This window comes from Amphibalanus amphitrite, unplaced genomic scaffold (assembly GCF_019059575.1).
Source record: "Amphibalanus amphitrite isolate SeventyFive unplaced genomic scaffold, NRLGWU_Aamphi_draft 000186F_arrow, whole genome shotgun sequence".
NCBI lineage: Eukaryota > Metazoa > Arthropoda > Thecostraca > Balanomorpha > Balanidae > Amphibalanus > Amphibalanus amphitrite.
Genome location: NW_024881681.1, coordinates 748,083 through 772,755, shown reverse-complemented (window position 1 = coordinate 772,755; position 24,673 = coordinate 748,083). Strand labels below are relative to the sequence as shown.

The window sequence follows — 24,673 nt, the reverse complement described above, 5'->3', positions numbered from 1 at the left end:
AAGCACCGGAAGCCACTGCGCACCGCTGCAAAACGACTTCCAAATGGATCGGAAACGACCTTGAGTCAAGTCCTCGATGCAAACGCGGTGTGATGCGGGCCTGTTTAAAAAAGGGTGCGATGGTGTGAGGTTGTCACTTGGCCGAAGGACTCTGGGTGCACAGGACACTGAGCTCGCTTTTGAAGGAGTGGTGACAGTGCGAGAGATATGAAGCGATTTGTGGCATTTCTATCGGTGGCAGTGATGTGTCTAGCTGGAATATCAGCAATGAACCGTGAGTATACGACCCAGTATCTACCTTAACTAACGTATGGTATACAAAACGTTTTGAAGCTGAAAAGCAATATTACATGCACCTATAGTTCGTTGGTATAGTTATTTGGCAGTGTTTGCATAGAATATATACTGTTTTATATTTTATAGACGGCGGCAATATTTATAACTAAAAATGTTGCTAATGGTTATTAAGACGGTAGGTTAATTGGCTAATTTTTGGTAAATCTATTGCTAATCTTACGCCGGTTTGTGACCGACCATTTTCCGGTTGTCTTGCAGTGGCCAACGTGCCGTGCGGGGTGCGTCAGTTGTCTGGCCGCCGAGGTCGGGTCAAGGGCGGTCAGGAGGCGCACAGGGGCCAGTTCCCGTGGTCGGCCTCCGTGCAGGTGAACGGCGCTCACTTCTGCATGGGCGCCGTCATCAACAACGAGTACGTGCTGACGGCAGCGCACTGCTTCGTCGGCAAGCCGAGTGGCGCGGTCACGGTCACCCTGGGAGGTCATGACCTGACCGAGGTCGAGCCGGGTCAGGTCACCATCGCCGTCGCTGAACGGATCATTCACGAGGGGTACCATCCCGGCACGTTTGATAACGACATCGCTCTTCTCAAGCTGGAGAACAAGGTTAGTCACATGGTGTTCGGTCGTGAGGCAGAAATCACAGATTTTGTTTGAATTACTACATATATAGCACCGTTATTTGAAATGCTATTTGAATATCACCGTTTGAACATTGTTAAGAAATTAGATTTCGTTGAATGGTTAAAATGACTTTGGGCACATTGGCGTGCTTAACAGGACTTTATCATATAGAGCTTCTGTCGTCCTTCGATGTCATACAGATCTGACTCTTCAGATCAGAACTGTGGCGACGAATTCGATCAGAGGATGTCTTGCAAGTGAAGTGGTTCTTATCGTTACCGATGTTTTTTTAAATAAGTAAGCGTATTATTTGCTTGCCTATTGCAGATAAGCTGGAACGGTGCAGTTCAACCCGTCTGCCTGCCATCAACTGGGACGAAGAAGTTCGTCGGCATGAAGGGCACTATTGCCGGATGGGGCTACCTCGACGAATGGAGGGATGGTAAGCTATTTTTTTCATTTATTGATGTTTGAGCACGACCTCCGGTTGACTTTGAATCATTGAATTGAGTAAAGCATTAGTTACCCTGAACTTGATTATCAAACAAATGCTATTTATCAAACCGTTTTGATGGATTGAAACGTTATTTACATAGCATTTCCACGAGGATTATGTACCTAGTTGAATGAAAAAATGATGTTTGAACTCGCTCCCACTCCCGAGGAGGGCACCGGGGCACCGCGCCCCCCTTTGATTTTGGCATTTTACATAACATTAGCTTTATGGGCGTTGCATGGAAAGAATGGGACCAAAAGTCGGCAGTGCCCCCCCCCCCCTTTAATTGAAGGTGTTCCGCCGCTACTGTTTCTGACCGTTTCTGTGTGCCGTGTTGCACCTCAGGCGGCGAGCGTCCCGACACGCTGCACTGGGTTGAGCTGCCCATCCTATCCCCCGAGACGTGCCAGCAATGGTTCACCGAGGCCAAGAAGAAGATCAAGGTGGCCGCCGGCAAAATCTGCGCCGGGTACAAGGAGGGCGGCAAGGATAGCTGTCAGGTGAGAGCGAGAGAGAGAGAGAGAGAGAGAGAGAGAGAGAGAGAGAGAGAGAGAGAGAGAGAGAGAGAGAGAGAGAGAGAGAGAGAGAGAGAGAGAGAGAGAGAGAGAGAGAGAGAGAGAGAGAAAAAAAACAAGCGATAAAATAAGAAAGATAGAATAATCAGCTGCGTACCGATTGGTGATTAAAAGTCATACACGTGTTCAATGTCGTGCTCGTGACGAAGAAAAAATGACGGCACCCCATTGCTAGGTATAGTAAAGTTAAAATATAGGTAGAGGTTGCTAGCCAAAGAGGCAGCTAACCGCTCCAGGCGGACAGCGGTGGTGCCCTCACCGTCGAGCCGGAGTCCACAGTTGACCTTACGATGACCTGTGTGTATTTCCAGGCGGACAGCGGCGGCGCCCTGACCGTCGAGCGGGGCGGCGAGGTGCAGCTGGCCGGCGTGGTCTCTGCCGGCATCGGCTGCGGCCGACCCGGACTGCCCGGTATCTACACAGACGTCACCAGCTACACCAAGTGGATCGTGGGGGAGATTAGTGCCCGCACCACCTTCTGAGCACCAGCTCAGCCAGTCACCAGAGCTGGTGACTTGGTGATGCCGTACGGGTACCAACTGCCAGCTGCCGTTCAGCCCATAGTTCGGGCTGATGTCGCGAGATATATATTATCAGTGAGCTTTGGTTGGTAGAGTGACCGAGGAAATGGTTTGAATGGAAGTGCTGAAGCATGTTTTGCAGTGCGGGATTTGGATACTACGTCGACATACTGATCTCATGCTGCGAACCTCTCGACGGGTAAACGATGCTTGCCATGAAGTGTTGTTCAGCTAGTAGTGTGTATAGTTAAGTGCAGGTAGACAGGGCAGTGGACACCCATACGAGTGAATTATAGTTGTCTTAATACACCTCATACCACGTGGAAGATTTTTATAAAATAGATTACGAACTCCTACGCTCCTAAGGTAGACGGGGTTGAGGCTGTTGAACTTTTGAGTATGGTTCAGACCTCACCAAGTTTCTTTGTTTACCACTCATTCCAGGGCTGCTTAGAGCCTGTCAGTAGCATTTTATGAGGTTATGTGACAAAATGATATGCGTTATTCTTTGAATGAAATTTATTGAAAAGCGCAACTTAGTCATAACACTATGTATTTATGCATCACCGTACATTCATGCTCCTACCATCAACATCCCAATTTACTGGACTGCACTTCCAAAGTGTGGACGACAATGCCATTGAAACCGCACCATTAAAAGAAATAGCCATCCAAAAGCCTATTTCTCGCTGGTCAATACTCCAAATGAACACAAAAATGTCAAATGTGCTACTTGATTTTTAGCACAACGATGCACATCGAATATCAGTGCGCAAAGAACAGAAAGGCAATAGAACTCAGACCGAGGATGCAGTGTCCGTTTCCCTAGTCCCCGCACTGAACCCTTGCCAGCTCAGTGGCGGCACAGTCGCGGCGGCCGTAGACCCGCCGGCAGCCGGACAGGCTGCGCTCCGAGCCGCCGCACACGTAGTCCTTCACCGAGAAGAAGTTGGGTTCGGCGGCGGCCGTGGTGTTCCAGGGCAGCGGCCGACCGCCGGACAGGCCGAGCGAGCGGCACGCGACGCCGGCGTCGGCGGCCGTCCAGTCGCTGTCGCAGAGGTACTGCCACAGCTGGCCCGAGTTGAAGGTGAACTGCAGCAGGCCGTCCGAGCACGAGTCGCCGCCCACCAGTCGGTACTGGTAGGAGGAGCCGCCGCTGGGCGAGTCGCAGGTGCGCACCGCACACGCGCCGGCGGCGCACACCAGCCCGACCAGCGTGGGACAGTCGGCGTCCCGGTGGCACGGCTCGCCGATCCCCAGTCCGGAGCGGCACTCGGTGCCGTTGAAGTTGAAGAGGCCGCGCGGGCAGCCGCAGAGGCCGTCGGCGCAGACGGCGAGCTCTGTGGCGCCGCGGCAGTCGCTGGTGGCGCGGCACGGCTCGGTGAGCCGCGGGTACGGCCGGCACGCCTCCCCGGCCACCGGCTGCAGGCCGTCGGCACACCGACACCGGCCGTCACTGCCGCACACCGTGTCCGACCGCAGCGCGCCGCAGTCGGCAGTACTGCGGCACGGCTCCCCCAGCAGGCGGCCCGTCACCAGACTGGGCCGACCCGAGGGCACCGGCGTCAGCGCCACCACCTCGGCCACGGAGGTCAGACGGGCCGACTGCGCCGACAGCGCCTGCTGGAGCTCCCTCTGCCACTCAGGGAAGGACGACAGGATCCCGCCGATGCTGGCCAGGGCGCTGGAGTGGTCGGGAAGGGACGACTGCTGGCTGGTGATGGCTGCCAAGGATTCCTGGACGTCGCTCAGTCGTCCAGAGTGAGCTGACAGCTCCTGAAGGGCCTTCTCCTGACCGGTGACCAGCTGCTCCAGCGGCTCCATCCGGTCCCTCTTGCTGGCGAGCGAGGCTATGTTCTCCTGAAGATACTTCCTGGATGGAAGGCCGGTTAGCGCAACTTGAACGTCCCTTTGGTGGTCAGAGAGGATGGCCAGTGAATCGGCCAGGCCCTGCAGCCGCACACCCTGCTCGGAGACAGTCTCGATCAGCGCCTGCTGGGTCTGTGAAAGGGAGGTCAGGACGCCCGACAGATTGGGATCCTGTCTGCACTGCGAGGCGAGACTCTGCTGCACCTCCTGTCGCGTGGGAACAATGTCCAGCAGGTACTCGACGCCTTGCGGCGGCTGCTCGGAGAAGACCTTCAGCTGTCCCGATAGTGTCGTCAGTTCGTCAGTCATGTTATTCTGCTGCCTCTCGAGAACTTGCAGTGTCCGTTGAGCTGACTTTTGGCCTTCGGAGAGGTCAGTGACGGCTCTTTGGAGGGCCTCCTGCCTGGCGATAACATCTGAGAGAGACGTCTGCAGGCTGTCCTGACGGTCGGATATTGGGGACAGGGTCTCCTGCAGGCTCTCCTGGCAGGCTGAGGCGGCTGCAGGGGACTCTCGCAGGCCGTTCACCAGGCTCTCCATGGCCTCCAGACGCGCGGCGAGTCCTGCCACCGCGTCCAGCGAGCTCTGCACCCTATCCAGTCGAGACAGCACCTCGGCGTGCGTGTGTGCCGTGATGTCTCGGACGCCGGTATGGAGCATCTCGGCCACAACATCCAGCACCTCCCTCATGGAGTAGTCGCTGCGCAACTCCAGGTTGGTGAGGCCGGCCTCCTCGGGACTGAGGTCGCTGCCGGACACTCGGGAGCAGTGCAGCGTCAACAGCTGGACGGCCAGTGTCCAGCCGAGCAGCACACAGCGCAGAGACGGAGAACGGACGGCCATGGCGGCGGCGACCTGCGACACAGCCACACTGGCCCCGACTGGCCGCGGCCAGCAGCCTGATATCCCACGCCGCCCACCGGCAGCGGATGCCACTATCTGGACACGGGGCGTCCCGCAGAGGATGTGGCAAGCTGCGCCTCGTGGTGGCGATGTTCCGGAAAGGACATGATGGTACGCACCTACCACTCAGTTCTCTGCTGCGTGGGACTTTCCGACGTCAGGAGCCAGCAGCTGGACGGGAAACCACGCTGACCACTGGTCAAGGAAACAGTGATGTGAGGAGTCAAGAGTGTTGCGTCTTAGACCCGACGGAAACACAAAATTCCGCCGGAACTAGGACTTCAAGCCATCATAGCTATCGTGATCAGCTCGACAGACGCCAATGTTTATCGTGCTTCTTCATTGAATTGAATTCAATGCTGTATGATTTCAACTGATATACCTACCTACCTAACCGCCAACAATCCATAACTTACTGCAACGCTAGTAAACCTAAGACATTCTTCGTCAAAACAGGTCAATGCATCATTCACATGTCGGACGTCCATGTACCCGTTGACCTTTGACCTGATGCGTTACATTATTGAAATGCATGCAGACTGGCTCTACGCGGTGTCTAAGCCCTGCTCTGGTTTCTGAAACGGGTAACGCCCCGCCCACCACGACCGGTCTGTGCAGACAGGGCTCAGCGCAGACAGACAGTCAGTCAGGCAGGGCTCACACGGATGGCTGCCGAAGTGGTACAGCGTGGAGGACCGTCCTCACTGCAACAGCAAACGACCAGGAACTCAACACCGCACGGAACTTGTGATGTTCAATGGCATGTGCAGAAAGTTAACGGCTGACCGGATTTCACCCATGAAGTTTCGCAACAGTCTAGCAGTCCGAGCAGTCTTATTTGTTGTGACATGAATTCCCATTATCCTGGGCACGAGTGAAAGGCAATAAAGCACGATTATTGCTTACCTAGGCATTTAGTACGGAGGATTAGCAGTATTACTACGCTGTTCGTTGCATTGAGTAGCCACCAGTTGCCGTAACATATCCGTCTGCCAAACCGGTCTCTTACCTAGTCAGTGGCGAGGCCAGTAGATTTGACATATATTGATGGACATAGATATTCGAGCTTCCTAAAGAAAGATACATTTAAAAGGAAATCACACACATACTGGAAAGGAAAATATGCATTGGGACTACCGCACAATCGCAGATACCTAGATATATCATCAGAATATGCGTTTACACTGCCGAGTAACTCATGTTCGTGGCGTTTTCGACTTTTATTTAGCTCAACTACCTATGATAATTCCTCCATTTCATTTCATAAAATTAAGGCCTTTTTCATTAAAGAGCTTAATTGGAATATCTGTCATAAGCTAAGACTTCTGGCTAAACGCCAATAAACGGACTTCAAATGAGTGAATGGCAGGACGAAGTAACGTAAGAATTCATACAGTGTATCGTGACAGTGGGGACGGACGGGACGGGGCGGGACGGGGCGGACCGGCGCCGGTCTTGGTCTGCACGGGCGTCAGACAAGAGTCTGGACTGTGTCACGTCGCGCGCGAGCCGCCCGCCCGCCGCCAGTCACAGTGGCCCCGTGTCGCCCAGTGGTGCGTCTGACGCCGCGTGGACCCTCCGTCGGCGCCGCCCAGGGACGAGAGGAGCCTCCGAGAGCGACTCGGCCAGAGAGCGAGTGCCGCGCGGAGGCGTGACCGGCCGCGTGGGTCGTGGCCGAGGTCACCGTGTGTGTCTGGGCAGGCCGGGAGGCGGTGGTTTCAGGTAGACGGTGACAGGGATACCTAGTGGAGCGGACTGGAGCCGATCGGAGCTCAGTGGGGCCGGGCGGAGCTTAGTGGAGCCAGGTGGAACTGGGCGGAACTGAGCGGAACTGCTCGGAGGTCGCAGTACAGGTAAGACGTGACCGCCCTGGCCTCTCAGTATCGACATGCAGCTAATCGATTTAAATGTTAGTTATGTCATCCGGTGCTCATGAGCTGCATGGTTGATGCGCGTAACACGATGTTTGCCTGTTTCAAAAAAGTTTTACGATCACTTACGTAATGAACTGCTTAATGATTAATTGCCGATTTTGTGATCAAATTTCCCTGGCCGAGCTGGTATCCATTCCGCCAGACAGGCCGGTGGGGTTAGCTCCAGAAAGAGCACACCCTTCCGGGGCGAAAGCAAGTGGCGGGCTGGCCTGTTTCACCGGATACCATGACATCCCAGTGGTAGGTACGGACCCACTACCCAGTCACTGCAGCACACCAGTCGGTGCTTGCGTTGTGAACACCAAACGTCCTATAGCATGCGTCCATTATAGTAACTAACCTGGAGCACCGACTGGTGTGCTGCAGTGACTGGGTCCGTACCTACCACTGGGATGTCATGGTATCCGGTGAAACAGGCCAGCCCGCCACTTAAAGGTAGTGTGCCAGCTTTCCTGGACCGTATGGAGTTAATGGCCCAGATAAGGAGAACCGGATTTTTAGAACTTATCCATACCTTCAAAACTCATGGAAACGTCTTAAATTCTTCAAATTTTGAGTACCCCAGTGCGAAATTCGCCCCGACGGGTTGTCGGTCGTACCCCAACCACATTTCACACCACTATGAACAATAAATGCACACACTGAAATCGCTATTACCGATATGCTCATCCAATCAAGTTTCGATAAACCCGTTCATCATCAGCTCCTGCGGTTTCGAACACGCCTGTTAGGTAGTGCGGTAGACCGCGCCCAAAGCCAGGGCCCCGGTAACGTGAGGTAGCCGAGTCAGGGCAGCGTGCGCTGACCCAAGCCGGAGCCGCGCGTCCTCCCGGTGTCATGTGATAGCCCGGGGCTGCCCGCGGGGATGCGGTAGACCGCGCCCAAAGCTGCGGCCCCGGCTTGGGTCAGCGCACGCTGCCCCGACTCGGCTACCTCACGTTACCGGGGCCCTGGCTTTGGGCGCGGCTTTTGCTCATACTTTGTGGTGCGGTGGTGGTGCGTCGGGCTGCGCGCTCTGACTTCGGCCAAGAAAAATGCGTCAGCTGATCATTGTCATTTCTGCCACTTGCGTGTGGTGAAATGGGGTCATAACTTATGAGACGGCTTTTTCATATCAATTATTTTACATAAAATCATATTTCAAACCATAAATAATGTTCGACAGCCAAATAAAAGAAACAATACCAATACAGGCTTACAGTTTAAGGCTCGACATTGTGTTGTCTACGATTAGACAGCTGATAACTCATTCCCGTACGTCGTATGGTCGTAACACTATAATGACCTTTGCTTATTGTCACATGTGCGCCGCATTCGCGATTGTTGCCGACGCCTGTTTGCAGGTGAGCCCACTACAGTTGTTATACATATCTAAAAACCGATAAACTTTTAGGCGAAAAAGGCACTATTCCACGCCCATTTTTGATTTTTTTTGCGATATTAGGTAAAAACAGAAGCTTCTTATCCTAGGAAAAATAAAATGGGAAATCTTTCAAAGGTGGCACACTACCTTTAAGCTTTCGCCCCGGAAGGGTGTGCTCCTTCTGGAGCTAACCCCGCCGGCCAGTCTCAACAAGTCTCATCAACTTCTAAGATTGTCTCAACAAACTAAAAGAATCTACCCACAAAAAATAAAAATGGTTGGCGTTGAGCTTGCGGAGCATGTGTTTATGCGTAGAAAGATATGAGAAACAACTCTAATAAGTTAGTAACACTTCCCATCGTCGTGTCAACCGCTTCAACAGCCACTCTTACCTGACAAAGCTGGTCATTCCAATAAGACGATCGGAAGAAATTACTGCTGCAAATCAAATTAGGTAAAGAGAAGGTAACCAACTTGGCATGTATGTATGTAGGGGAGAGAGGTCATATTGCGCCACCTTAAGGATATCGGCCTATTGCGGCTAAAGTTGACCAGCTGTCATGCTTGATGATATCTCAAATTGTACCTCAGTTATTTTGGCATCAAATTACAACTCCTAATTTGTATCATACCCATAAAAATTAACAAGAGAAAAGTTTTCCGACACACCTGCAAAGGGCGCATTTACGGACTACCCCATCAAAAAGCGCCCATGCCTCTCATGTAAAAGCGCCCTATTAAAAACAACGGTTTGCCACCTAACTAAGTAGCCTATTTGAACGTGTCAGCCCGTTAACCATTTATGCTGTGAAGGCTAAGGTAATGGTAAGGTGAGCGCTCTAATAATCAAAGTGTTCAATGAAATGTGTCCCAACCACCAGATGCTGTTTCTCTGGGTTGAAGAATAGGGCGCAAATAGGGTGGGCGCAATTACGAATGGAACACATTTTTCATGAGCTTCAAATATGGCGAGGACAGCGAAGCCACGGTGGTGATAAACTTACAAAACTACCATTAAACGAGCAATTGACAATGATTATTAGTTGAATCACTATCTCTAAGATAAACCATGACACTAGCAAAGGTCGAAATAGACTGTTTCGCGTAAGAAAATAGAGGAAATCACAAAAAATGATCTGCGAGAAAGCTGAGACACCTCACCTGCCCCCGTGGACCGGAATAAGAGCGAGTTATTGGTGGTGAAGTAAATGCACACATTCGAGCATTCATTCGAATCGAATTTTGGACAGGAGGAAGGTGTGGCGCATTTAAGAACATGGCGCAATATGACCTCTCTCCCCTACACTATGTACGTATGGCTTAACTTCACAAGCTTTCCACATACAGCGAGGCGATTATGGCTTCACAGTTCACATTCACATCAATGTTCGGAAGTGCTAGGTGCTTATGTCATTATCGCTGCACCACATTAACCGTCACATCGACTTTTGATCCTGCAAGGGAACATGATCCTGATCTAATCCAGGACCATGACAGTGATCCAACTTTAGGATGACTCAGACCGAAATCATCTTTAAATCATTATCGATGCCAGTGAACGTTGGCCACGTCGCTAAAGATATGATACGTGTAACTGTGCCCACATCTGTGAACTCAGGATGGCGGTGATCGTGCGACGTTAAGGAAGGCCGTGCGACGATAAGGAAGGTTAAAGGCGAGGCGAGGTCTTAGAGAAGGGAATGCAGATTTTGCTTAGCTGTCGTTTGAGCTAGCAACGATTGTCGATTCCCATCGTTGGGGTAGGTATTTGCGTTGTGAACACCAAACGTCCTATAGCATGCGTCCATTATAGTTACTAACCGATGTGTCCTAGGGAGCATTTGGGGCAATCGCACCTACGGTTTCGTTTTATTCTCACCGGAAAAATATAGAAAAGACGAAACATTTAATTGCAGTCCAATAAACCCTTTGCTGTTTCACAAATAACATGTTTTCATTTATGCAACAGTGTCTTTTAGTAATAAGGCGCGCTGCAACTTCTCTTGCCCCACGGTTTTCTTCGCCGCCGCCAAGTCCAATGCCACTGCCCATACAAGTCACTCGACCACGTCAACGCAAACGGACCGCACAACTCGCGTTTACGCTCTGGCGGCCTCTGCTGAACTGGCCTCTCTACACAGCATACAGCTTGCCCTGAGCCTCGCTACCGCTCCATCTTAATATTCAGATCATACATACATACACACACACAAACGCATACACATACATAAACTATCCTATGTCCATTGCAGAGTCGGAAGCCATCGAGAGGAGGTTTTGTCTATAGGCTAGTTCCTTGCCTCCTGATCCAGACATATCCGGCTTTGATCACCAGACAATTGGCACGCGGCACGGTTGCTCTCTAGCCACTTCAAACAGCGTGAGAGTCCCGGTTGCCCTCAGGACATGGTACTTCACCCGGAACCAGCCACCGAATGAACCGGACTGACTGGCGCGTGCGGCGTGCCCCGCAACCTCTTAACCCATCTCACGTACGGCACAGATTCCTCTCTGGACTGCCGCCTGTGACGTAACTGCCTCGACATGTGGCCGAGCTGGTTTCGCAGACTGGCGAGGGTCCCAGTCCGTGGCGGCTGATATATAAGCGGAGACCCGGTCAGGTTTTTAAGTACGCGACTCGGCTTGATGGGCGCACATGGTTCAGCTATAAGTGTCTGACCTAGCGGGGTTTCGCCCGGTGGCGGAGGAAGAGAGAGCAAGGAGAGCAGCGGCAGAGTTCTTTAGAATCCTAGCCTACATCTTGTAAATCCTCTTGTACATCTGCTTCTATCCAGTATTATACTATTCCTTTCTATTGTGAAATTTTCATGATGTCCCTGAGATAGCTGCAGTTGCTGCAGCTTTTCAGAGCTCCATCCATTATCTATATGATCATTTTTGTTCTATTTGGTCACCTCTTCTTCAATCTGAATCTGTTTGAAGATATACCAATATGAAGCTATCCTACGTCATCCTCTTTGCGGTCGTGATAGTTTCTGTGCGGTGTGCCGCTGAACCAGAAAATACTCAGAGCGAATCGAAACGGCCCGGGCCCAGCCGGCGCGCCCGCTTCCTGTTCGAGGAAATTCTCTCCGGCCTTTCCGCGCTGGCCAACGCCGGAACCAACAGCGTCAGTAACCCTTTGTCCAGCCTCAGCAATACGCCGGGTGTTGTGAGATTCTCTTCACCCGTCGGCGTCGCCAGTCCGCCAGTCGTCACCTTCGTGCAGCGCCAGTGTCCGCTGCCGCTCTTCACGTCCGGATGTCCTCTGGGACAAGTGTGCAGCAATGGAGCTTCGGGAGGTACCAGGTGCGTTCCCCAGAGTGCGGACGGCGTCCCGTGCACCACCGGGTTCCAGTGTCTCAGCGGAGTGTGTCGGGACGGCGTCTGTGGCAGGCGGGAGGAGTGTTCCGTGACCTCGGAGGGACGCTCCGACTGTCCGCTGGGACAGCAGTGTGTGCTGACCTCCCGCGGCTTCCGCTGCCAGCAGCAGAGCCCGGACAGCAGGACCCAGACCCAGTGCCCGCAGCCGCTCTCTTCGCTCGGGTGTAACCGGAACCAGTACTGCACCACCTCGTCCACGGGAAACATCTGCACGGAAAAGAAACCGGTCGACTCCACCTGCACCGACCCGGTCCAGTGCCTCTCGGGCACGTGCCGCAACAAAAGGTGCAAGCAGGATGAGTGTCCCGCGGTCGACACGTCCATCGACTGCATGCCCACGCAGTACTGCTCTCCGGGAGAGCGCGGCAACATGTGCGTGGACAAGAAGGCGGAAGGAGCGCGCTGCTCCTCTTCACAGCAGTGCATTTGGAACGTCTGTGAGCGCGGGTTCTGTGTCAGGGACGAGTGTCCGCAGCCGTACATGTCGACCCGCTGTCTGCCGTCCCAGTTCTGCAGCCCGGCTCCCCGCGGCAACATGTGCATGGAAAAGCGCAGCAACAGCGCTACGTGCCAGCGAGACATCGAGTGTATGTCCAACACGTGCCGGAACCAGCGCTGCGTCTCCGACCAGTGCACGACGCCCTTCTCCACTGACGGCTGCAGCGTGATGACCCAGTACTGCACGTCCACCACCAGCGGCAACCAGTGCGTCACCCGGCGCGGCGCTGGTGAGCCGTGCCTGGTCTCCATTCAGTGTATGTCCAACAGCTGCGTGGGGGGAACCTGTGCAGCCGCGACACCCATTCTAAAGCGGAACGGGGTCCCGTGCGACAGCCCGTCCGAGTGCGCCTCCACGTTCTGCGTGCTGGGCAGCTGCGCCGCCACCCAGAACTCTCTGGGTGGCCTGTGCGTGGCTGCCACCGACTGCCAGTCCGCGACGTGCACCAACATGCGCTGCGTCGGCTTGAACCTGCTCACCACCACCACCGCGGCAACCACCGCGGCCACGACAGCGGCCACAGCTGCACCCGCCCCGCCAACGGCATGCACCGACGCCTGCACCGCCAGGGTACGTACCGAGAACAGAGAACCACAGAGGGGGAGGAGTGCACAACCATCTAGCACCGACTGCCTCCTTATTAAACCGCGCCCCACTGGGGTCTGCGTATAACGCGCCCCACTGAAACTAACTCCGAAACTACTGGGCTGATCGTCAAAATTCAAACGGCGTCTGATAGCTCCGGAAAAACTGTCGAACGAAACCTAATTTAATTGGCCTCAAGGTCACCAATGACGTCACAGGTCAGGTCAAAGTAAAAATTATCGATAAATGGCTTGTTCACCTTATGGGCTCTGACCGCCGTCTTAGGTACAAGTCAGATCGGGCTCATTTCTGGTTTACACACTCGTGAGCAGATGCTCATTTCTGGTTTACACACTCGTGAGCAGATGCTCTAGATACCCTGAAGATACGAAACTCGTTCCTTGATTTTCAGGTCCGGGTCAGGTCATCACAGGTCACGGAGATCTTTGTCATCAGTCGGTCACGTGACACATGTTTTATGGTCCATTTAGGCCGTAGATTTCGATTTCGATGTCGGTTATGTCATTCGAGGTAATTGTGAGTTAAATTTAGCTTAGGTCAGACAACGTTCAGGTCAAAAAGGTCAAAGTTTAATGTTAAATTTTTAACAAAAAAGTGTCTATCGGATGCAGTTTGAACTCAGGAACACAACGGTGCTATTTATATTGGTGTACGATGTCAAATACGTACTTAAAAATTGATTTGAAAAATTTATAATCGTAGAATTGTTGCTATAATGCGTAATGTATAACTTGGCCATTTTTGAAGATATCTGGCTAAAACTTGCTAGGCTAAGTCATGAGCATGTGTTCTATCACATATAGGTACCTATTCCGTTTTTTTCTCGAAAAGTTAAAAACTTTTTGAAAAAAGATGAATAATAACGTATGAATTTTAATATTTATACTTTTCAAAATTTTCACATTTCTGAAAATCCGAGATAACAGTTTGATAGCGCAGTCTATTCTGAGTACTTTCATGCAAAGAAATTGGATCTAGCTTAAAAACTGAGCGATTGCCGTGGTTCAATGTTTTGCGTCGAAATCGGCCAAACATGACGTCACTCTGACGTCATTTCCGGCCAACTTATAGAAGCTACAAAGTTCATATTTTGACACAAGGTGTCAAAATGATGCATCCAAAGGTGCAAAAAGTTTGGTGTTGATACGTCAAGTGGTTTAGACGTTATTGGAGAAAAACGGGAGGGGGCTATGAATAGCCCCCCGCCTCCACTGGGGCGCGGGTTAACCCGCTTTTACAGCGTGATTTAACTTCTTAGTCAGGTGTCGGGTTTTAACATGTAAGCACACGTTGTAGGATGCATAGAATCCATTATGTCAGCATGGTCAAACAACCAGTTTTTTTAGACCTGACTGTGAGGTCAGGTCAAGTGCCCCAAGTTACGGGTTCGGTTTTTGGAAAACACCTTCGCCAAGAATGGTCACAGAGCCGCGATTTTGGCACCATCATGTTTGTCATGCTCAGGCGTGTCGAACGGTTACTTTTTGTTTGGGTGAGGTCAACTTTAAGTGTTGACCTCGGGTCAAGGTCAGATCAGAGCCACTCAGGTCACTAAGTTGTTTGAAGGAGGTCTTAACCCTCGCACCGACGGGGGGCGGATATCCGCCCCCCTGAGGTTTTTCACGAATAGCGGGAAAACCGCGGCGCGTAGCGCCGCGAAATTTGGTATGACTATAACCTCATCAATTTTACACATGGTGTGCAAGTTTGAACCTCCTACCTTTTAAGGTCAGGTCACTAGGTCACTTTGAATGACCTAACCTCAAGTCACTTTTTTGCAACTTTGTCACCGTGCCAGAGCTACAGTAGATGTCGGAGGCCTTTGAAAGTCGCAGGATATTATTAGGTCATTAGTAGCTACAATTTGTATATCTCGGAATTTTGATATCGGTGACCTAAGGTCAGGTCAATTTCGCGACCTCCCCATTTTAAGTCAATGGGGGGAAAATCAACTCCCTGTTTTTACCACTAAAACGGGTCGGAATGGCCCCATATACCATACATGACTTCATATACGATCAACCTTCACTACCTTGAGGTCTGTTTCGCTGTTGGGCAGCTGTGAGGTCATGTGACGTCATCAAAGGTCACCAAAGGTTTTTGGCCAATAACTCCGTACAGGAACAAGATACAGACGCGTGGATGGTCTCATTGTGTTCAGCTCATCAAGACGCATCGAATGATATACATGATGACCTCGAGGTCACGTGACCTGAGGTCAACCTTTGACCTTGACCTTTCGAGGTCAACATATATACCATTCGATGCGGATTGACGAGAGGATCACGATGATGCCCTTAGTTTGTTCCTATCTTGATTAATTGGAAAGTTATTAGAGAAAAACTCTCTCCATATCTAGCGCCGCCATTTTGACTTTTTCGACCCCTGTGACGTCATCTTTGACCTGACCTGAAAATGACCTTTGTAAAAATTGTAGATCTTGGCCGTGCGTATCCGATGCCGTTTACCGCTTGTCGCTATCTTGCTTCGTTCTCGAGATCTCAGGGGGGGCGGTCATCCGCCCCCCCCCCCCCCCGTCGGTGCGAAGTTGGCGCAGACCCCCGTCGGTGCGCGGGTTAACACATGTCCATCATTTGATTTGGCAGGTCTTTCCGAGTCCAGTGCAGTGGTGGCTTTCCCGAATCTCTAACTCAAGCTGATCAGAGGTTATTTTCAAAAAACTCGTATGAACTTAGTGACGTTATAAATGACGTCATGCAGTTAATATATTGCGAAAGAGATACAGCGGACCTTGTCGGAGTGCATGAAATCGTGATTCCATGCGATTGATATATGTAGTTTTAGATCAGCCCCGGCGCCAAGATAACAGTTTTCATTTTCCCCCAATGACTTTTAATGCTGAGGTCACGTGACCGATCTGACCTCACATGACCCAGGAAAAATCCGAGATACAAGCTTTGAGACCTCTGAAGGATGCTAGGTCCTATAGCGTTCATCCCTTTGTGAAAGCGCCTCTGGCACTGAGGACGTTGCGTTGTTGCGACATTTTAGGACCGTCCAGATGTTTTACTTATGGCGTCATAGGTCAGTAACCTATGAACCTGACCTGAAAATGTAGTTGGTCTCACAAAATTGGGCTTGAATTAAATGTCGGGTACCTATGTTAAGTTTCAGCTCTGTATCGCTGGCGTGTTCCGGACTATCGGGAACGAACCCTGTGGCGGTGGGGGGGAGGGGGAGGGTGGCATCCCCTCCCCCTCCCTTGGCCGGCGAGGTTTAATATCGACCTAGGGTCACTAAATTTCCACAGGGGCAAGTCTTCCTACGGGCTACGGGTCGACCTACCATCTTAGTTTAGTATGTCTGAGTGCCATAATAGTCAATCGCCTGGGAAGGGAATCGTACACCCCCTCCCTCCCTTCCCCCGGCCGTCCGCGTTATAAAAAGGCCCTGGCCAGGCGAGGGTGAAACATGCCATTTAATGAGCATGCAATCCCCTCAATTGATTTTTGATGTGTCCACACATAAAACAATTGCGTCTTTATCGTGTCAGGGTCATGTTTACTTTGACCCTCGCCGGCCTGCAGCTGATGCACCCCCCCCCCCCAGGTTTTTCACAAATAGGTAACTCACGCAAAAATTGGCTGATTGCGACGAAACGTTCAGTACCCTCGCGTTAATTAATTTTACACCTACCCTTGAAATTTCATGACCCTGGCCCAAATGACATTTGACCTGTGACCTACTTTTCGAGACCATGTTTGGCCGGAATCATTATTTGGCGTAGCTATATGTCGGCTTGCATTAGCCGCGCATTTGCAGTCTTTTTGTGGTTTCAAGCGTTCAAACATTTGATATGACGTTGCTCCCATGCATTAGGGTGGGTGTCAAGTTCACCTGAAGGTCAGGTCAGGTCATTGACCTTTGATGACCTCGGCTTACTTTTTCGAGTTTTACATGTTTCTAGGCTAGCTTTTTTAGCTAAATTCGAATTTAGCAGCCATTTAAACATTTACGAAGTAGTTAGTTTTGGTGCCCCCGTAACATGTTTCGAAGCTTTCAGAGGTGGTTGACACGTACTACGAATGCCCGGCAGGACCCCTACTGGTTGACCTGACCTGACCTGACCCGACCTGGCCTAAATGCATGAAGACATCATCTGTGATCAAAACTAGCATGATAATCATGATCAGAGGCCAGTTTTACCAACAGAAAAATGGCCGCCTGCCGGATTTTTTTTTTTTTTGCATAAGATCGCTTCACATTCGGAGCGTAAACGGTAAAGCCCTATCCGCTTACGTGCCCATCACATTTACGTATGTGAAGCGGTCTTGAGCAAAAAAGAAAAAAATCCGGCAGGCGGCTATTTTCCTGTCGGTAAAACTGGCCTCAGCACCCCGAAAAACTCTATAGCAGCCACACTTTACGACGTTCTAGCAGGTCCCGTTTTACCCGACGTTGGAGTCATTGACCTGACTTCAGAAGTCACCATTTGACATGTGACCTTAAAATCGGATACTGTTGGCTTCGTCTCATGACGACCTATACGATGGTTTTTCCGCGAGGCTCTATCTCAATTAGGGGCGAAACGCGAGGGGGGGTCGTACCAACCCACACCTCCTTGTGCCGCCGAAGGACGCAAAAATGGGACTGTGCCGGCGAGGGTTGAAAGTGTAAAAGATTTTTATTAATTTATCAATGTAATAGTATATCAATATTGTCACTGACGAAGGCACCCTGAAATCGGAACGTCTGGCCAGTGGCGTATTCAGGGGGGAGCCATGGGGGCCATGGCCCCCCTTTCCGCCCAGCCGCCCAGATGGCGCCCCAATTAGCGCCGACTAGGCTGATGCTGTTTTACAGAGGGAACATAAATTAAAAAGTGATGTGCAGGCAGGAATCGAACTCAAGATCTCTTCGGGGGTGCCTGGACACCCCTATGTCCTCCAGGGCACCCCCAAATAGGACCTGAGCCCCCCAATGTTGAAGGCCGAAAGGCGCCCCTCCGGAAACCAGAATATTCCGAACACCCAGGGTCGATGGCGCCCCTGAAGAGCCGCTGGCATCCACCTGAACGGAACAGTCGCCCCATTAAAGGTTGATGGCGACTCTCTTAAGTTCACAGTTGCCCCATTCAGCCCCATCCAAGATCGATGGCGCCCTCTGAAACCACTGGCGCCCCTCTAAAGCACCTGCATTCTTCTCAAGATCACAGTCGCCCTATCCAAGATCAATAGCGCCATCAAGAGAGCCACTAGCGCCCCCCCCCCCCTTGAGACTGAAGTCGCCCCATTCAAGCCCAATGACGCCCCTCCAGAGCGTTCGGTGCGCTTCTGAAGATCACAGTCGTCCTCATCCGAGGTCGCTGGCGCCCCTCAAAAGTCACTGGCGCCCATCTAAACGGAGATCACAGCTGCCCCATCTTAAGATCGATGGCAACCCTCTGAAACCAATGGCGCTCTTCGCATCCGGCGCCCCTCTGAAAATCATATTCGCCCCATCCGAGACAACGCCCCTTGAGACTACAGTCGCCCCACCCAAGCTCAAGGCTCCCCTCTAGACTCTAGAGCGTCCGGCGCCCTGCTGAAGGCAACAGTGGCCCCATCCATGCCCAATGGTGCATTCAACACAGTCTAAAGATCATAGTCGCCCCATCAATCAGAGATCGCTGGCGCCTCTCAAGAGCCACTGGCGCCCGCCTGAGCCGGGACTTCAGTCGGCCAATCCTAGATCAATGGCGACCCTATGCAACCACTGGCGCCCCTCTGAAAATCCCAGTCGGACCATCCGAGATCAATTTCGCCCCGCCCCATTCAAGATCGATAGCGCTCCCCCCCCCCCCTCAGAAACCACTGACGCTAGGTAATTATTTGACAGTGGGGCTCTCTCATCGACACCAAGGGCCCTTTTGAAGATACAGCAGCCAGGCGGCGCAGAGCTGGGCTAGGATGTGCCAAGCGTTTCTTATAAGGCAGCCTCGTTAGTGCCACCCCTCGTTGCGATACTGCCCCTCAATGCGACGCCGCCCCTTCACCGTACAATGCCACCCCTCAATGCAAGTGGTGCGTCTCAGCACAGTGCCGCCCATCATTGCGATACCTAGCAGTGCGGTGCCGCCTCCAGCGTATGCGTTTTTTTTAATTGAACCTGCTGGGGGTGTTTGAGCACCCACTTCTAACTCAGCTTGTGGGCCACGTTGAGACCCGCAGTAGGCGGCGTTCGAAAGAGCGTCAAAAACTTTTGCAAAACTATTAAGACCATTTTTAAGGTCAGTTCGAACTGGTCGAAGGTCAGGTCACCAGAGACAACCGAAAATCAAATTTCGCCGATTTTGACATTTTTCGACAAAGCTCAAGGCGTAAATCAGGATTCAGAAAGAGATTGAGCTACAGTCCCGCAGCAAAGCGCATTCGATAGCTCTTTCTTATTAATTATCTCAGATTTGACCTAAGGTAAACGTTTTAGCCTCAAAATATACGTTTTCGCGGAGGACGTTTATCTGTAATACCTTTTGACTCAGACCTGCCCGAGATTAGTTTAACCGGCATCGTGTTCCATTTTTCGACACGAATCAAATGAATTAGTATTTGACATTAAAAGGTCATTTTGCGAATTTGACCAAAGGTGAAGGTCATCACCTAACCGGGAATGGTCATATTGCATATTAGTCGAACCGTATTGTTGAGAAGGAAAATAATTATATAAGGTGTTTCATTGCTCTACCATATCTCTATCAAAAGTTATTGTCCCAAAACTACTGAAGACCTTTCATGGCCTGATATGACCTCAGTAACATAAAAGGGGTCACATCTAGTGATGTCAATTACGGAAAATCGGAATACCGATACCAAACCAAATACCAACCAAAACCGTGGGGAAATACCGAAAACAAACCAATTTGGAATCATGATGAAAATACCAACTTTTTACCAATTTTTTAGCCTCTTATACATTAGCGAGGGCTCATGATACCAACAAAATACCGATTACACTAGGATTGAAATACCAAATACCAAGTTGGTATCGGTTTGGTATCGGTATACCAAAAAGTTGGTATCCGATTTTCCCATACCTGCTACATTGCATGATTAAATCGAGACATCCAGGCATTTAAACGGCACGTGCACTGTACCACACTTTTAAAAGTTTAATGCAATGCTTTAATATTACAAGCCGTGTGGTTCAAGGGATGTGGTTAAACCACTGAACGGTTAAACACGTTGAACCACACGGCTGCTGACGTCACTATCATATAGTTGTGAGCTTTTTGGCAGGTATGGGAAACACCTTCCAGCCCTAAGGCCGGGAATTCAATAAATGTCACCTCGCTTTTTTTAGCAAAATCACCTCGGGCCTAACGGCCCTCGGAGTTTTCGCTAAAAAAACCTCGGTGACATTTATTGAATCATCCCGGCCCCGGGCAGGAATATATTGACATCTCCAGTCACATCACGAATGAAATTTTCCGATTACATGTGTCATATTTACCTGTACCCAGATGTTTGAGGGTGTTTTCGTTCAAAAGAAGAGCATTTCAATTTTCTCCCATTAACCCGCGCCATGCTGGGGGAGGGGGACGTTTTTACGCCCCCTCCTTAGGTTTTTTTGCGAATATCTCCAAAACGGCGTCGCGCAGCGCCGCCGTTTTTGGTACACCTGTTCATACATCTTTTCCACACATCTTGTGAAAATTTCAGATCCGGGTCGTTCAAGGTCAGCTCACGTCAAGTGACCTTTCCTCAGAAAAAGTTTAAAGGCTCGCTATAGCTACACCGACTGAACGATCACTTTTCAAACTTTCAGAGATTGATAAGATAAAAAATATGTATAAAATGTTTATCTCGGACTTTTGATATCTATGACCTAAGGTCAGGTCAATTTTGCAACCTCTCCATCATAAGTCAATTGGAGAAAATTGAAATGCCCCTCTTTTGAACGAATGTGGTTCAAAACCCTCTCAAACATCGGTTCATGGGTAAACACAACACACTGAATCGTAAAAATGCACCTGGCGACCCTTCTGTGTGCCCCTGAGGTCATCTCAGGTCATGAACGGTCACCAGCAGTTCTTTGGCTATAACTTTTGATAGAGACGTGCTAGAGCGGTGAAAACACGTCAGATGTGTTCAGGTCGACGATACGGATCGACTGATATACAGCATGGCCGTTTCCGGTCAGGTCATGGCCTTGACCTGAGGTCAAACTTTCAAAATAACCTTACAATGTCAACGAATAGTTCATTCGACGCGTTTCGACGAGAGGAAGACGATGCTGGCAAAATAAATGTCGTCACTGTCTTGAGTCAAAAGTTATTGCAGAAAATGTTTTTGATTAAAACTGCAATTTTGGAGTTTTTGCCCTCTGGAGGCTAGTGACAGTCAGTCACTGAAGGCAGTCATGCATGTCCACAAGTAGGGGCTGCACGCACTAGACATCGAATTGTAAAGGTGATTTGTGGAGAGAAAAAAATCCAGAACGTAGGTATGTCAGCGTTCGGTCGCCTCTGACTGCAGTGGCTGCTGGTATGACAATGAGTTGGGATCTCATGGTGGATCTCATGGTCTTAAATGTTCAAGTCTTTCCTTGATCCCAATTTAGGCAATGCAGTCGCAGCGTGAATCCTACATACGTGCGGTTTGAGATTCTAAGCACGGCCACCCCGGTCGACCACAGGCTGCAGCCCACAGGTCACTTTGGATCAGTGAGTAAGCCTGTATTTTTTTTTTTTGCAAAGAATATAGATTGTGCTTATTGATCAACGTATATTTTACCGCTTCGAATTCGCATGGATGCGTATTTTGAGAATAAAATGTCTGCAGCCTGAGCTCGCTTCCTATATCGTGCTAAAAATTCATCAAGATCAAGGTTTTTTGATAAAAAAAAAACACCTGGCTGCAAATTGCATGTATTGGATTTTATGAAAAATCGGCGAAAGCTGGTTCATATACTCGTATTTTGCAACACCTAATAAATCATGCATGAACATGACGTTACATTTTAGACTGACGCCCCTGTCACTAGCTGACAATGGCGCCCCTCTCAAGGGAAAAAGTCGCCCCCTCGAGCACCATGGCCCCCCCTTTCGCTGATCTCTGGCTACGCCACTGCGTCTGGCTATTTGGAATATTTGCTTTTGTGTTGTCATCGAATATGAATAAACCATAACAATACCGTCTTTATTTGATCCGCTTTTCTCTTAGCAACATGGTCTAATGACATGGGGTCTAATAACAACGACATGTTCTATGGCAGGGAAACCTTTTTCGATCTTGAAACTTCATTGTCAAACAAATAAGCACAAATCACTCGTTTGTTTTCAAGTCAGCCTCCTCTATGTGATTACAGATGACATCCTGCTTACAACCCTTTGGCATATACGTTTACAGACATTATTGAGAAAATGTGTTTGTTTCAGGTGGGCTCGTGCAACTGGAGCGACGATAGGGCATGCTTTAGTGAGTAATACTGGGCTGATTACGTCGTCAGTATCCCGAGCCCGTATAAGGGCTATTTCCGAACCCAGCGGTTTGGAAGGCTTTTTCGGGCATCTCCAAAACCGCCAGACTGATTTTCATAATTAAAACTGTAATTGAGAGTCCCGTGAAAAGTCCCTCATGAGTAATGCCAATTGAAGATACTTAGGAAACTCATACCAAACCAACTGCTATTCAAAACTATTTAAAAAAAAAACGGATCAACTTGGGAAGTTGGAAGAAATGCCAACTTTTTACCAAATAGGTACAGGACACCTTATGCCTTAGTCAGGAGTCGTAATGGCATATTAATACCAATAATATCAACATTGAAATGCATGTATTATAGGTATTCATATAGGAATTATAGTTTATTTGAACCGGATGTTCCTTATGGGTTGCGTTACATTTTCCTAAATCCTGAATACCTATTTTCACTGCTGTCACGTCAAGACACAATTCGGTCACAACAGGTGACAATACAACAGTACCTATTTGGATTATAATATAAATTTAGCACTTTTAGCTCAAGATATTAACAAGATATTAACGACTTCCGAACCACAACACCTGGCCCAAAACCTAGTTACCAGGCGCAGCGTAAGTGATAGGGAAACACGACAGAGTGAGTTACTTGCCATTCCCGCCATTCGATCTGAGTCGGGACGGCGTCGCTTCATGTTCGCTGCTGTATCCGGGTACAATGAGCTGTCGGTCAGTCTGCGTGGTCTTAGTCATTCAGCGTTTAAGCGCAAACTGAGGGACCATCTCCGGCAGTTAGAGCGCGCCGACTGAAATCCCTGATGCGGTGCGACTGTATGATTATATCTTGGTACGTATGAGTGCACTGTGCATGTTTGAGATCATTCTTCCCATTACACAACTGACTCGAGGCATGGAATAGCCACTGCATGCGGTGAAATTGCCTCACGATGTGAAATAAATAAATAAATAAATAAATAAATAAGCTCACTGACAAGGGTCCGTTGACAATAAGGGCCATTTTAAACCAAGAATTCGTCAAGTTCAAGTAAAGATCAGTTCAAGATCATATTGTAGGTTAAGAGGTTTTAATACCTACATGAGGGTAGATACCCTCGCCGGCACAGGCCATTTTGCGTCCTTCGACGGCACAAGGTGGGTGAGGGGGGGGGGTAGGACGCCCCCCTCACGTTTGGCCATTGATCGAGCTAGAGCTTCGCAGAAAAAAACTAGCGTGTTGCCCGTCACGAGAGGCCGCCGATGATACCCAATTTAACCCTCGTCGGCACAGACCATTTTACTTCCTTCGGCGGCACGGGGGGGGGGGGGGTACGACCCCCCTCGCGTTTGGCCCCTGATGGAGCTAGAGCTTCGCGGAAAAAACGAGCGTGTTGCCCGTCACGAGAGGAAGCCAATGATACCCAATTTTAAGGTCCTAGGTCATCGGTTGACCTTCCAGGTCAGGTCAATGACCCAAAAATCGGGAATATCGGGACCTGTTAGAAAGTCGTAAAGTGTGGCTGCTAAGGGGTTTTCCGGGGCGCTGATCACGAATATCGTGTTAGTTTTGATCACAGTTGATGTCGTTAAGCGTTTAGACCAGGTCGGGTCAGGTCAGGTCAGGTCAGGTCAACCGGTAGGGGTCGTGACGGGTATTCGTAGTACATGTCATCCACCTCTGATAGCTTCGCAACATGTTACGAAGGCACCAAAACTACTTCGTAAATGTTCAAATGGTTGTTCAATTCGAATTCAGCTCCAAAAACTAGCCTAGAAACATGTAAAACTCGAAAAAGTGAACCGAGGTCACCAAAGGTCAATGACCTGACCAGACCTTCAGGTGACCTTGACACCCACCCTAATGCATGAGGGCAACATCAAATCACATGTTTGAACGTTTGAAACCACGAAAAGCTTGCAAACACGCGGCTAATGCGACCCGACATAGCCGAATCGCGATTCCGGCCAAACATGGTCTCGGAAAAGAGGTCACAGTTCACAGGTCAAAGGTCATTTGGGTCAGGGTCATGAAATTTTTAGGGTAGGTGTAAAATTGATCAATGCGATGGTACTAAAAGTTTCGTCGCGATCGGCCGCTTTTTACGCGAGTTATTCGCGAAAAACCCTAGCGGGGGTTACATCAACCCCCTGTACCGGCGAGGGTTAAGGTCCTAGGTCATCGGTTGACCT

The 24,673-nt window shown here is 50.1% G+C and overlaps 2 protein-coding genes across 2 annotated transcripts in view; both read left to right on the top strand.

Moving 5' to 3' along the window:
- The first annotated feature begins 62 nt into the window (after positions 1-62).
- On the top strand, positions 63-2,832 carry LOC122384337 (trypsin-1-like). The gene is made up of 5 exons (XM_043371661.1): positions 63-274; positions 556-899; positions 1,245-1,359; positions 1,759-1,913; positions 2,300-2,832. Exons 1-5 carry the CDS (start codon positions 208-210, stop codon positions 2,468-2,470), a joined length of 852 nt encoding a protein of 283 aa, XP_043227596.1. The 5' UTR covers positions 63-207; the 3' UTR covers positions 2,471-2,832.
- A 4,001-nt stretch (positions 2,833-6,833) lies between these two features.
- The window catches only part of LOC122384331 (retinitis pigmentosa 1-like 1 protein), a 34,577-nt gene continuing 16,737 nt past the window's right edge, over positions 6,834-24,673 (top strand). Inside the window, exon 1 of the mRNA XM_043371653.1 lies at positions 6,834-7,134. The gene's annotated coding sequence lies outside the window, so the exon portion shown is untranslated. The remainder of the gene's footprint in view (positions 7,135-24,673) is intronic.

What these genes read in the sequence shown, in the direction of transcription:
- LOC122384337 (XM_043371661.1), top strand. Translation starts at nt 208, where the DNA reads ATGAAGCGATTTGTGGCATTTCTATCGGTGGCAGTGATGTGTCTAGCT. An exon ending in TTCTCAAGCTGGAGAACAAG is followed by an intron (nt 900 to 1,244) that starts GTTAGTCACATG and finishes TGCCTATTGCAG; the next exon opens with ATAAGCTGGAACGGTGCAGT. An exon ending in GCGGCAAGGATAGCTGTCAG is followed by an intron (nt 1,914 to 2,299) that starts GTGAGAGCGAGA and finishes GTGTATTTCCAG; the next exon opens with GCGGACAGCGGCGGCGCCCT.